The 13,748-nt window shown below is 45.7% G+C and overlaps 1 protein-coding gene across 5 annotated transcripts in view; it reads left to right on the top strand.

Moving 5' to 3' along the window:
* The window catches only part of LMF1 (lipase maturation factor 1), a 180,574-nt gene that overhangs the window by 68,457 nt on the left and 98,369 nt on the right, over positions 1-13,748 (top strand). For all 5 annotated transcript variants that reach the window (XR_010466377.1, XM_005504541.3, XM_065031272.1 and 2 more), the window contains one exon: positions 1,622-1,687. Coding sequence is in view for 4 of the 5 variants with exons in the window: in XM_005504541.3 (XP_005504598.2) it covers positions 1,622-1,687 (66 nt within the window). In the remaining variant the exon portion in view is untranslated. The remainder of the gene's footprint in view (positions 1-1,621; positions 1,688-13,748) is intronic.

Genomic DNA, 13,748 nt, shown 5'->3' with positions numbered 1-13,748 from the left:
AATGTATCCTGTAATTTTAGAACAGATTTGAGGGGCAGAGTGAGCTGCGGATGATTCAGGAGGGGGAGATGAAGCTGTGACTGTTGACAGATAGTCTGTCTTGTCCTTGCCTCCCTGGCTCCAGCAGCGCAGAGTGATGGAGAAGAGAGTGATGGGATCTGCTGAGTAAATCACCAGAGAGTAAAACCGCGGGGCAGCCACGGTACCCACCGCTCTGCTTTCCCATCCCACCAGTCTGATATCGCTTTGCATCCATTGTGATTTTATCTGTGCCTTTCTGGACCAGCTCTGCTGGGGGTTTGTGTGGTGGTGGTGCTGGTGGGGGGGTGTCCCTTTCGTGATGCTGCTGAGATGCAGACCAGTGTATTTCTAGATCTGAGCTCCATCTCGGCCGTGCATGGAGCCCCCCCAGCCATCCCCATTGTAACTTGTGTAAGACAACAACATGCGTGAGGTTCGAAGGTGCTTCTCCTGCTGCAAATGTAAAGAAGCTTCAGGATGCTCCTGGTGTAGCCTGCAATGGGTCCTTACAGAAACTCCTTGGATTTTTCTACTAAGGAAGTCAGGAACATTATAATTAGGGGCAATGTCAGAGGTAGGAAAATACCCCCTAATTGTATGCAGATGATAGAGCTGGTTCAGCCTTTTGACCAGCGAAGCTTTCCTCAATTTGGGATATTGTGATTGTAATCAGGGACACACATCAAAGCTGACCCGCATACCTTGGGGCTGGCACGGCTTGATTGCAGCAGGCTCATCCCTGCCCAGGTGTCTTTCCTGCTCTGGACGACTGATTCCTTTCTACTCTTCATCACTGAGGCAAAGAAATTTAATCCCAATATTACTGCCAGCCCTGGAATGGACCCACTGATTTGGAAATTTCACCCTCTTGTTGCCCTGAAATATCAATGCACAGCAAGCTCCGATACCTGCTTATTTCATCGCCAACCTCTAACCTAAGGTGGAGCAGACCTGTCATTAGCGCATTCATCTGTGTTTAGATCTGTCAGCTTCCTTCCCCTTCTCCTCTTTTGTTTCTCTAATTACTTTGATTGCATCTCTATCCAGCTCAGGGGTCCCCATCCCAGCCTGTGTCACTATTTCCTTTTCCACAGGCAGCAGAGGCGGCTTTATGAGAGGGAGACACGATGTGTTTAGGTCTGCAGGGAACTTTTCGCTGTGTTTTAACATGTCCCAGTGGCAGAGCCTTGTTTTTCCTATTGCTTCTCCATGTTCTGCACCTCCCTGCCTCGTACCCAGCGATGCTGGAAGCTGATACTGGGAGCACTGGGTTGCTTGTAGGTACTCCACAAAGGCTCGGGTGTGGGTAAAGCATCTTGCAGCGCCCTTAAAGCGACACATCATATTCCACAAATATTTTGCGTCATGTTTTCCATAAACAGGCAGTGGAAGGAGCTACGTTGGAGCTCTCGTTGCATTATGATCCCTTGGGGACAGGGCCTGGGCTCCAGGTGTGCCATGGGGCGTCATTCCAGCTGTTACAGGCTCCCCTGTACTTTAACCAGAGTATTTGGCACCTTGAGATGATACCTTGACATACAAGGTAAAGTAAAATAGAGTATTTGTAACAGTCATTTTTGTCTTTTTTGTTTTTCCCCAGGGTCTGATCAAAATTCGAGGAGATCGCTGCTGGAGAGAGTTAACGTGCATGGATTATCACTATGAGGTGAGCGATGTGCACATTAAAACTGATTTCTCTTGTCTAGTTTACTTCAGTAGATAATTTTCCCTAACCTTTCCTCTTCTGCCAGGCAGCTCTCCATGTTTTCTTTCTTTATTGTTGCCTTCCATCTCTGGCAACACCGTCAGTGTCCATGGGCCAGCTCAGTGATGTGATTTTTTCCCAAGCCCCATTTCTTTTTCCCTCTCCTCCCCATCACTGACTGATTCAGGAGCAAACCTGAGAGCTCCCTCTATAAAAACGTGACAGGAGAGGAGCAGAAAGGACTTTTCCGTGGCATCGCGCTGAATGCTTTCTGCTTATGCTCCCAAAATGCAGATATTTGTAGACAGAGCGTCTCAGTGCTCACCAAGATGCTGAGCGTTAATCGTTAGCAATTCAGAACTATACGGTTTTATCTTTTTGACATCTGTTTCAGTGATTACATTGCATTCTGATTATAAATTGTGGTTTGTATTTTGGCTCTGAGAGTTGTCTCCTCCTTGATTACAGAGAGAGGAAGCTCAGCTTCCCCTCTCTTTTTACCTGTATTTTTGTATTTGCAATTTGTATGAACAGCGTTAAAGAAGAAACCACTGTGTACAGCAGCATTCCACTGGGCAAGCAGCTCTGCTTTAACAAAGGAAACAGTACTGAAGCAATATTCCCATCTCCAGATTAACATCAGCACCACTAAAACTGCTGCGCTATGGTATAACACCTCTGATTGATAATCCATGTGTATCTAACGAGCGGGAGCGTGTGCCGCATCCATTGGCAGGAGGCTGTGAAGGCTCAGCCTGGTGCTGTGTTTGTACCGGGTTGGTAGGACCTGGGCACCAATCTGTGCCACGGTCACATGGTTATTTTCCGCCGGTCAGTCCCTGGAGATGCTCCTTTGGGGTGATGTTCTCAGCGGAGCTTCCTCACGTCTAGAAACCATTTCCCGTTCCAGTTAAAGCTGGCACAGCATGACTTCTCTGACCTGCCAGATGTGTTCCACAGTGTCTCCTGTGAATTATGTTTTACGGGGTAGGCGCGCTGAGAGTAGAAATAGGGACATTTCTTTAGGACCTCTGTCTTTCCACCCTTGTGTGAGAATTGTGTGCCAGGGACTGTGTTACCAGTCCTGTTACAGGATCTGGATCCCTCTCTCCAAAACTGGAAAAAGAACCCTTTATTTTTTGCTCCTGTGACTGAGTTAACTGGTTGTACGTTTTGAAATGGAATTTTGCAGGTCCGGAAAGCCCTGTCTGCCTCTTCAAGTTTCATGCTCCTTTATTTTCTTATCATTTACTTGTAAGGTGGTTTCACCCACCGAATGCACATCTGACCTTTGAAGGCTGATGCTCAGTTAGCTCACATTGGACCATCCATGTCCCGCTGCATTCCAAGTAAAACTTTGGATGCAAAGACCCTTCAGTGCTGTCGTTCTTAATGCGGAACGCAAAGGCGGCTGCATTAAATTGTCCTTCATTTTTAGCCTGGAAGCCTGAGGGCTCTGCTCCATCTACCAGTCACCTGGCAATGGGCAGAGAGAAACCAGCTCACAACTGCCCCCCCAAACCCCCAGCTGGCTCTGCTGTGACCCCAGCCCACAACAGCCAGCCTGCGTCATCCCAAATATTCCAAATCAAAACCAGGATCAGTTCTGTAGCCCAGAAAGCTAATTAAGACCATTCCCGTCATATCCATAACACGGGATCCCCAGCCTGTGCAAGTAATTGGGAACAGGGGCAGGGAGCAGATCGCGTTATCAATATCAATTATTTTAATCCTCACAAAAGAAGCTGCAATAAAAGGGAAATGAAAGAGGCCAAACTTTGTCTGCCAGCAGTAACAAAGGACTGTGGTTCACCTGCTGATCTCAACCAGAGGGAGGAAGAAAAGGGTGAAGCCGAAGATACCTCTGTGGGAGAGGGAGGGAGCTGGGAATCTGCTCGTAATTAGGACGATAAAACTGGGTATTGGACCAGCTTGTAAGTGGACCTGGGCCAAATGTAGTCTGCTGTGATGTATGTTGGCCACCCCAGCTCTCCTGTTCCAGTCCTGAGCTGCAGTCCAAAATCTACATGGGCTTCTCTGCCAAGAGAATTAATGAAAACACATGGGCTCCATCTCTCACGTGGGGAGCGCGCCCTGCACTATTTATTTGTAGTGGAACCAGCAGCTATGCTCGTGGAAAATAACATTTCCACTTTTGTCAGGAATAGGGTATAAAATAGTAAAATGTTGTTATGGCTCGGGTAATTAAACGGAGCGTATTTTTCCTCCATCTTTCCTTTCTAATGTGTAGGGCCTTAATCCGAGCCTTTATGGAGATCTGCTCCTCGACTGAGGACTCTCTGTTTAAAGGGCTTACGATCTGTGACGCTGTATAATTTGGAGAGAGAAACGGCAGAACGCACGGTTTACATGGGAAAGGTATTTTCCTACCAGCCTAATGCTTCTCTGATCCCTGAGGAGTCGGTGGGCTCCAATAAGTGTGGAAGAGAAAGGCAGATGCTGATGGAGAGGAGAAGACTTTATGACAGCACCGCACACAACCTGGTGCATGGAAACTACCAGCAGGCTGGGATGAGGGTAGAAACACTTGGTAGATTAATCCTTGCTCTGGAACTCAAGCCCAGCTTGGCAAGACACGGTGAACAAAGTGTTTAACCTCCTCCTGCATTAGTTTCCATGCTAACGTGGCCCAAGGCTCTGGGGTAGGTGGGTACGTTTATGGCCTGGTTTGCACAACTTTGGGTCCACATTGGCGTGTGAATATGGTGGTGACTGGCAGGTGAAGTCCTGGGGTCTGACATGCCGCAGACTTAATTTATCATTTGTTGGGTTTGCCATCATTTCGGATGGCTTTTTTCCCTATAAATCCCAGCAAAAGGACGGCTTTTGTTCAGCAGAACCTGTTCCGATGCAGTTAATGCAGAGAGAAGCTGCTTCTGGGGTTTAGATCTGTTTGTCATCATGATTATTAAGCATTTATCTACTGTGTACACAATGGTTTACAAATATGCGAGCAGCGGTTTGCAGACTGGAGCTTGATTTCTGCTTGCACTGGAGCTCATGGCTCAGGTCCCATGGTGTTCGGCGGCAGCAGCCGAGCAGCCTCGGTTCCCTGCTTGTGTGAGCGGGGAGATGCGGCAGAGCGCATCCCCCTGTCCCTGCCCGTCCCTGCCTGCATCCTTTGTCCCCTGCAGAGTCCATCAGCTCCCTCCCCTAGCCAGGCTCCCACATGCACCAGGGAAAATGTCCGCTATGGAAGGTTTTCTGCCACTCGAGGCCGTTTCTGGAGCTCGGAGAGTTCATAGGATGCTGCCTGGGCATGGGCTGGAGCAGCTTTCTACCCACTCTTTGTGGGTACCAGGGCTGTGACCCACACAAGGTATCGGGGTGTGCCAACCTGCTCCCCAGGGACCTCTCACCATCCCGTCCTGTGCAAAGCTTTATCTGGCCCAGGCTTTGCTAATTCTGGGTGTGTGGCTTAGCTGTCACAAGCACAATGTCTTAACATGCTCCAAATGGAGAAAATCCTCTTGTGCAGGACCCGTATTTTAAAATCTCCCCACCAAACCTGCAGCTCTCCGCCCCTCGCGCTTGTGCTGCGGAGCACCTTGCAACCATATGTCTTGGCACGGACCGGGTTTGAGTGGCACAAGCAGGAGATGAGCGTTTCTGACCCACCCAAACGGAGCCCGTGGGTTTGGATGCTGGTGGTGGTCTTGGCAGAGCAGTTAAGCAGATAATCTCAGGGGTTTAGAAACTGCAGAGTCCTATGTGTTCACATCTATCGCATCTCCCCGTATTCCAGTGCAGACGTACTCCCCGTGGGACGTGATCCAGCGATGCGTTTTCGTAGTGGCTGCCAAAGTGTTGTTGCTTTTTAATTACGGACAGATATCTTGTAAAATTCAGCCACCAACTGGTAGGAACAGCTGCCGAAGCAGCTGCTGGGGCGGGTGGGTGAGGGGAGCGCCCCGGGTGTCCTGCTGCTCCGTCAGCTTTGCACCAAAACCACGCAGGGGCGGTTTTAAGATAATTTCAGGATATTCCAGAAACCTCTAACCGTGCTAATGGCATTAGGTTGGTTTCAAGAGCTCATCAGTTGGTAATGGAGGGGTACAACTGGTGCTGCGATTGGAATGTAGGAACAATTTTCAGTGCTCCAAACTGTTGTTACCCTTGTGGCAACCAGGCTGCAATGATGGAACTCGATAATACTCTGAAATACTCCTTTTTGCAGTTTGATCCAGCACCACATAGAGGTGAACCGCATGTTATTTGTTGCACCCCAGACTACTTCTTGTAAAGAGATTTTAGACCCGTACAGTATTGCCATGAACCATATGTTGACCTAAAGAAAATGGGAAGAGCAACAGTAACTCCAAAGCGTCAGAAAATATTTAACATTCAAACTAGTTTTCACATGCCGAAAGACGTGCCATATTCAAATACAAAGGCTCTTGTTGCCAACAACTGTGACCACTCTAGAACGAACCAGTCCATCGTGTGCTGAAGCAACATTGCTAGTCAAGAAACCAGTTTCTGGCATAGCGCTGTTTGTAGTTACTTTTGCTTTCCCTGAGAGACTGCAGATAATAAGATGTAGACATGAACACCTTGTGAATACATTTAACTTTCCGTTTAGCTATAGCTTTACACAGCATGACTGTAGGTAAGGGTAGCAGTAAACAATCATTGGAACTTAATGAACATTTTAAAAGTAAGTACCAGGGCCTCATATTTGTTCTGAAATGGTTTTATTTTCAGGGAATACTGTTTAATTGTCTTTATTTTTTTATATCCTGAAATTTCATATCTTTAAGATAATTTTTGAAGTGATGTTTTGAAGGGAATGCTGTTTATCCAAGAGTTTCTCGATGATTTGCTGCAGAAAGCCAGGCTAGGATGGCAAACTGAGTACAGAGACAAAGATGAGGCAGAGGGATAAAGGGAAAGAAAACCAGAAACGTGCTCCTGAAGCAAGAAAATCTTCATCAGTGTTGAAAAGAAGACCCAGGACTTGGTTCCCTGCTGTGGAGTTATCTGTAGGTGCTCAGGATGGGTCGGTTGCCACTGAGCAGGAAAGTCTTAAGGGCTTTGCTGAACAAGCCTTAACTTAATAACCGAGGCCCATTTTAGTTGGGTGCTGCTGAGAAAAGCTTTGTTCTTTAGGTAAGATGCTGCGCAGCCACAAAGGTCACTTCTTGTGATTTGTACAAATTGTCACTAATCATTCTGTAACTGTTCTTCTTCAATAGAGTCTGTCAATCAGGGCTTCCCGGAGAAGGGCTCCCGAGCAAAACCTCTTTTGTAGCTAATTAGGGGCTTGCTGACTGATAGCGGTGCTGATAAGATGAGGAGGAAGCTCCAACTGCTCTTTAACTGCCTCTTGGTTTCTTTTCTCCCTTCTCTTCACTGTATTACGCCTTGTTAGGCTTTTCATCGAGCTTTTTCCAGCCTATTATGAAACAAAAAGTAAATTATGTCTAGCAATTCATTTTGATAAATCAGGAAATGATCTGCGTGCACGATCCCTGATGTCTCAGGATGGGCTCGATTCCAACAGTTTGCATTGCTGGAAGCAAAAATGTTCCTGACAGGGAAGCAGGGGCTTGGATCTTGCACTCAAAATGTACAGTTTAAAGTTGCAAATTAATATGAGGGAAACGGTGCTGAATTAAACAGAAAACAAGAATATTTATAAGAAGTAACCATTCAAAGCATTTTGGAGATCTTTTTAATAACATTATAAAATATTTATGTTGCATCCTAAGTTTACAGTCATTGGCCCTTTACAGAATTTTCTCCATTCTGGAGGCAATAAATGTGAATCCTGGCAGGACTGATGGTCACAATAATGAATTATTAAGGCCAACAAAACATATTCCCTGGGGAGGTCCCAGGCCTGGCTATGGTGAGCTTTCCAAAACTGATGTGTTCTGGGGGAGGAAGCACAGATCTTCCCAACAAGAGCCACCAAAGGGAACCCAAAGAAGCCACCTCGGTGTTCCTGGCACAGCGCAGCTGAGATGGTTTGTTCGCACATTCCCCCTCGCTGGTGCAAAAGGGTCTGGTTTTATTTCATCAAATGCAGAATAATTTGTGTGCCTGCTCCTTCCTTCACGCAGACGTGACCTCGCGCAGTTTTGCTGTTGGATTTTGCTGGTTCCCCGTGGGACGGGAGGCGCTGGGTCACAGTAGCTGAGTTACCAAAGTCAAAGCTGCTTCTGAGTCCGGGCACGTGTGTTATCGGGTGAGGAGGGACAAGATGCAGCCTTGACATGGGGAAATGGGGCAGATTTTTGCAAAAGCATTTGAAAATACTGTGGAAGCCCAGCAGTCTGGGCTTGCAAGGCTTGGGCTGAGCTCAGCGCTGCCAGAGACGTGGCCATGAGCCCAGGGCGGCTGCTGCCCTCAGCATCTCGGAGGGTTTCAAGAAGTGGCCGTGGGATTTGGTGGAGGTGCTGTGGGTTTCTGGGGCTGCTCACAGCCTGTCCTCACCTGGAACAGTAAAATTTCTACCCTGGACGATGTGTTTCCGTGAAAATCTGAGTAAAGTGGGTTGTGGTCCATCTCCGCGTTGGAATCTAAAACCGCTGTTGGTGAGTCCTGTGTAAGGAGAGCAGGGAGGAGACGCGGTTCTGCCCATGATGAATTATAAATGCAGCTTGTTTTCATCTCCTGTTGCAAAAGCAAACTGTTGTTTGAGTGAAGGTGGCTGATACCAAAAGGAAGAGCACGCTTCAGTTCAGCTTCTTTTTATTTCTTTTTTTAAATTTCCATTTGGTCATAAGTTTTGAAAAATGACCTTTTCAGAGGCATAATTGGAAAAACAGTTGTTCTCATTCACGTGTACGGGAGGGCTGCTTAGTGTGGGTTTGAAGCTGAGGATTAGGTGCTTTCTTCTGGTTTTTGGTGATTTGCATGATGTCAGTGCTGGGACTGGAGGAAGGGCCAATTCCTGACCTTGTCTGTGATCAATTAAGTAACAGGATCCATCACAAGGTAAGTGCATGAAGCAATAATATTGGCAGATAAATGTCAACAGGACATCAAAAGCTTATTACACTGTATCTGGATTCTGTATCAGGCTGCTCTGAGAAGATCTCTATCCGAGGCAGGTTTCAGATGAATCCCAGTTGCTCTGTGTTGGGTGCGCGATATCTTTAAATGCAACTTGCTAGAAACGTTGGTTATTCCCAGTTTTGGGCTTGGCTCTGTTCTAATAATAGTTAAATGTGCACATCCGTTAAAAAGAAATGGAACAAATGGTTTTAAAGGCAGAATTTGTGCTCAGCTTGGGAAGATGGGTATTGCTGGTTTTGCACTTTAGAAGATGTAATGATAAATATCAACATTTTTACCCAGTCATGCTGCTTTTTAAAAAGCAAAAAGGAATACAGGTATTCCACAGTCAGAGGATGCTCTGGAGGAACTAAGGTAATTAATAACGCTGGACCTTAAGCAGAACAAAAGCAGATTTCTCCTACCTGCAGGGACGTGGTAGGTGATATTTTATTTCCAGCGCTATGCGCTTGTGAGACTGAAGCTTTACTGTCAGCTGGGGTTTGGTCCAGATCTCTGGCTTGTATTACCCTGAACAGCAAAACCGACAGACGAATGGTGAAATCCCAACCGCCTCCAAATCAGCTTCGGTTCAGCTGTATCATCTTCGTCGGGACCACAATCCCAGCAGCGAGTTTGGGAGAAGGAGCGTTTGGTCAGAGAACCGTCGAAATAAAAGGTAGAGCTGCAAATCAGCATCAGAAAGCAGAGCAGCATCTTTGGCCCAGGCTCAGGAAACCACATAATACTGAAGTAAATTGGGCGTAAGCAGGTGCTGAGAGAGAAATTTTCCAAATAGGTTTTAAAGGAAACAAATGTCAGGAATTGGAGGGATGGGATAAGCACACGGTAAGTGATCTCTCCCAGACACGGGCGGCAGAGAACTCGTGATTTTATTTATCTCTTTGCTGCAGTTCAAGAACTGCTTTTTCGTTGAGTTTCTTCACCAAAAGTAACTGTATTAAAACAAAAAAATTAAAGTGAGCAGCCGCTGTGATTCTCACTTTGGTATAAGCTGAGCAGGTTGGCGGCACCTGCCACTTGGGTCACCCACCGCTTGCCGCAGCTTTCCCCTGATTTCCAGCAATATTAAAACAAAATAGGATAAACTAGCGAAAGTTTAGTGGAAATGCCCCCCGGGGAACTTTCCGTTGTGAGTCTTTTGAGGCTTTTGAAGCGTAGGAAGACATTATCCCACCCCGCTGCCGGGATCAGCAGCAGAACTGTCAGTCACACGCTATAAATGCATTGGGAATATGCCAATACCGTTTTCAGCAGTAATACAATTCCTCTTCCTGGATTCTTTTTCTGTTTTTCTTAAGGATTTGTTTTAAGCCTGGTGAAAGCTTCCTGTACAACTATTGGATTTCATCTCTTCGTTACACTCTCCCACTGTTTCAAACTCGTTTACAGACCACCCAGGACCCTCATCACTTGCCTTAAATATTCTCTTTTCTCTTCCTCCTCCCTCTGTCCATTTGGTCTTTTTCAATCCTAATCAGATTAATCCTTATGAGCCACTTAATCAGCTCTGGGGGCTCTGCCCCGTAGGTGGTTTGTATCTGCTGGCAGATTCTCCAGCTGACATGGGAAGGACGGAGCCCATGGAGCCCATTGCTCCCTCTGCCTACGTGGGTTGTGGGGAATAATCCACCGCTCACAAAACCTTCAGGGCCCAGAAGGCTTGTCAGCCTTGCAGATAACAGAGGCAATGCTCCGGTAATTATTTAAATTGTGGATTTATGAGCTAGTTAATGGCGTGTTTTAAGAAATCTGCAAAGAGAAGAAAGATGACAAATTTCAGTGCTATCTGGAAGACAAAAACGAGAGGGGAAAATGGCAGAAGGAAATTTAAGAGCTTTCCAGTCTTTCCAAGTAACATGTCTGTGTTCTCTCTCGCTTTATGGATGGGAATTGCTCAGTTGGCCTCCCCGATGTGGTGTCAGCAATTCCTCTGTTCATACCACAGCATCTTGGTCCTCCAGGCTCCACATCTGGGTCCTCCAGGCAGGACCGGGACCCTGTGCCATGATGAGGCCACCTCGACACCCAGCCTTGGACTTGCTCACCCGGGTGTTCCTACCTCTACATGCTCCAAATGGTCAAAATTGGTCTCCATGGCAAGAATTGTACTAGTTTTTTATCATCCTTTGTGTCGTTCATGGACATTCAATACTCTCTTCTCTGGTCTCCAGGTACAGTCTTGGGCGGGTTGGTCTTCTTATCCATTCCCACCTTCCCCAGTGTTTGCAGGGGTTTAACCATCATTCCGCTTCCCTTGCTTTGGAGTCTTTTGGAATGATGCAAACTGCTGGTTTTCCATCACCACCAAAATGCGGTGCTTTTCTTTGTCCAAAATGTTTGCTCTCAACAGTCCAGAAGTCTTAAGTGAAACTAAAACTTGAAGGCTGTGATTTCACGTAGTATCAGCTGCAAAATGGTGTGTGCAGAGCTCCAACGTACAGTTAAATTACCAAAAACCCAGCCTACATCCTAGCCACGTGCTTTTCCAGGGAAAGCAAAATAACTGTGTGCTTTTAATTGCAGATAAAGGTTTAAACAAATAGGGTGTTGGTTTACAAACTGGTGCTTTCTCTTTTGGAGATCAGCTTACATTTTCATCAGATTATGAAAACGTGCTACAGTTTCATTTCTTCCTTTGACTATTAAATGTGTTAAATTGTTTAATGAATTTTCACATAGTAGATAAGTCTGTCCTAATTTAATAAGTGAAATATTGAATTTGTCGCCTATATAACAGCACACACACAACCAGGTTGTGCTGAAGAAGCTGCATTCCCAGCGGTGGGTGTGTTTGTGCATCTCTTGTCCTCTGGTCTCTCACAAGGATTTTCTTATGGGAATAACCATAAGGAGCTATTCCAGTTCTCAGGTTAGCACTATATTAATTATTTCATGCACCAGAAGTTTTAAGTTCAGCTTGAAGTTTTATTTCCATAGAGATGTGGGTCTGTCCTGGAGAAAGACCAACCATTGGCAGAACTTCATAAATAGCAGAACCCTTCCATTTGCTGGTAAAAGTCTGAATTATTTGCATGTCTTTTATTTACATTTAATTTATGCTGTTTCCATGCAGTTCTCTGTGTTTTCAAATTTTCTGTGTTTAACATATACTTAATTTGATTTGCAGCACACAGGTAATGTCACTTCAGTAGTCTGGGGCTGATGGCCCGATACAATTCCCATACACATTTCTCTCCCTACTGTAGATCAGGAAGAATTCCACGTATTTCTCCAATGCATTTTTGTTCTGTGTTGTAACTGTTCCAGTGCTCATAGCAAGCCCTTGAAACTCTGTAGGAGGAAGAACATGGCATTGGGATGGTGCAGGAATGAGTTAATAGTAAGTCTCTGCTGTGTTGTTTTCCTCCAAAGTCGTGTGCGCCAAACTGACCTTTAATCTTGGAATATAAATCACTTTCCAGTCCTATTATTTGTAAAATCCTACAGGCTTGCAAATGCACAAAAGAAGCCTTTGTCTCTTATTAATTTAATTTATAGGTTAAAGTTTCAAATCAGTGGCAAGCAAAAGCTGATTTACTATTCACTTCAGGAATTGCTGTTCTGGAAAGCACAGCATTTGCTAGACTGCCTAGAAATTGTGATATGTAATTAGGAGCTTCAGTAATTATATATAATGTTATATAATTTACTTATCTTTTTTGGTATGTATTATACATAAAAGCTGGGAGGGTAACTCGATGTGGACTAGCTCTTTCAAGCCTAAAAACTCCACAGATCTGTAGAACCACTGTTTTTTGTCTTATTCTATTAACATTGTGGCAGGATCAATGTTTTCAGGCATTTGAAGTTGCTGCCCTTTTCTATTTTGTATAGAATCACATCATCTCTTGTACAAAACCATTTGTGCTACAATGAAAAAACAGCCACTTCTGTGCTAAAATTTAGATAAACGCAGTAGTGACCTTTTCCCCACCAGCTTAAAACAAGACAACCGTTCCTAGTGTTTTTTAGTTGGATTTAAGCTATGAAACTCCCATGTTTCTGTTCCCGGAGTTCCGAGTGTTCCATCAGCAGTTCAGACCCATTTCTTCCACTTGGTGAGATTTCTAGTTAAGCAATTTTATAACTAAGTTTTCTACTCTGTCTCAAAATAACTAGAGACAAAGAAATGAAACTCCTCCATAACCACGCTGTCGTACCACATTCCAGGGTAAAAGCTTTGGCTGCTCAAGGTGCTCACGAGAAGCTTTTACCTCCTGACCAGTTTACACGGAGAAGCAGAGATGGTGAATTGTTGCCCTTGCAAGCATTATGGAAGTATTTGTTTCAAAAATGGCATTCATCTGACTCATGTCCATGAATTCACTTATCTATATTTTCCAAGGATCATATTCTTCCTCCTCCCTTTCAGCCTGTCCGTCTTGATGGCTAAAAGGGGTTTTATTGCTTTCGCATTAATCAAGACGTGCGACAGGATTGAGCTGGATCCTGTCCAATTGGGCTGAGACAATATCAAATTTCGAACTGTCATGTTGGATCCATTTGAATGTAACACAAGCCTGTTGGTCTCTGCAATCAATCCGTGAGTTAATAATCCCAGCCCGCGGTAGAGGGATGTCCACCTTGCCCTGATGCTGTGGATACACCAAAGCTCTGCTGAGGTTCCATGCTGGGGTTTCCCCTCGGATGTGGAGGGCACTGAACAAAACCTCTGTGGGACAAGCAGGGAGAAGGTTCTTTTTCTCTTAGAGCTGTGTTCAATGAACTCACCTTCCTTAAGGAACCTGTCAACATCTGGAGTCGTGCTGCTGGTTCTTCTCGGCCCCCCCTGGCTCAGCACTGTGGGCCATTGGTGAGTTAGGACCAGCATTTAGGGGTGTAGATCTAAGGAAGGAATTGTTGCCCCTGAGGGTGGTGAGAGCCTGGCCCAGGTTGCCCAGAGAGGTGGTGGATGAACCATCCCTGGAGACATCCCAGGCCAGGCTGGACGGGGCTCTGAGCAACCTGAGCTGGT

Source organism: Columba livia, chromosome 15 (assembly GCF_036013475.1).
Source record: "Columba livia isolate bColLiv1 breed racing homer chromosome 15, bColLiv1.pat.W.v2, whole genome shotgun sequence".
Taxonomy (NCBI): Eukaryota; Metazoa; Chordata; class Aves; order Columbiformes; family Columbidae; genus Columba; species Columba livia.
This window is presented reverse-complemented; position numbering and strand designations above follow the sequence as displayed.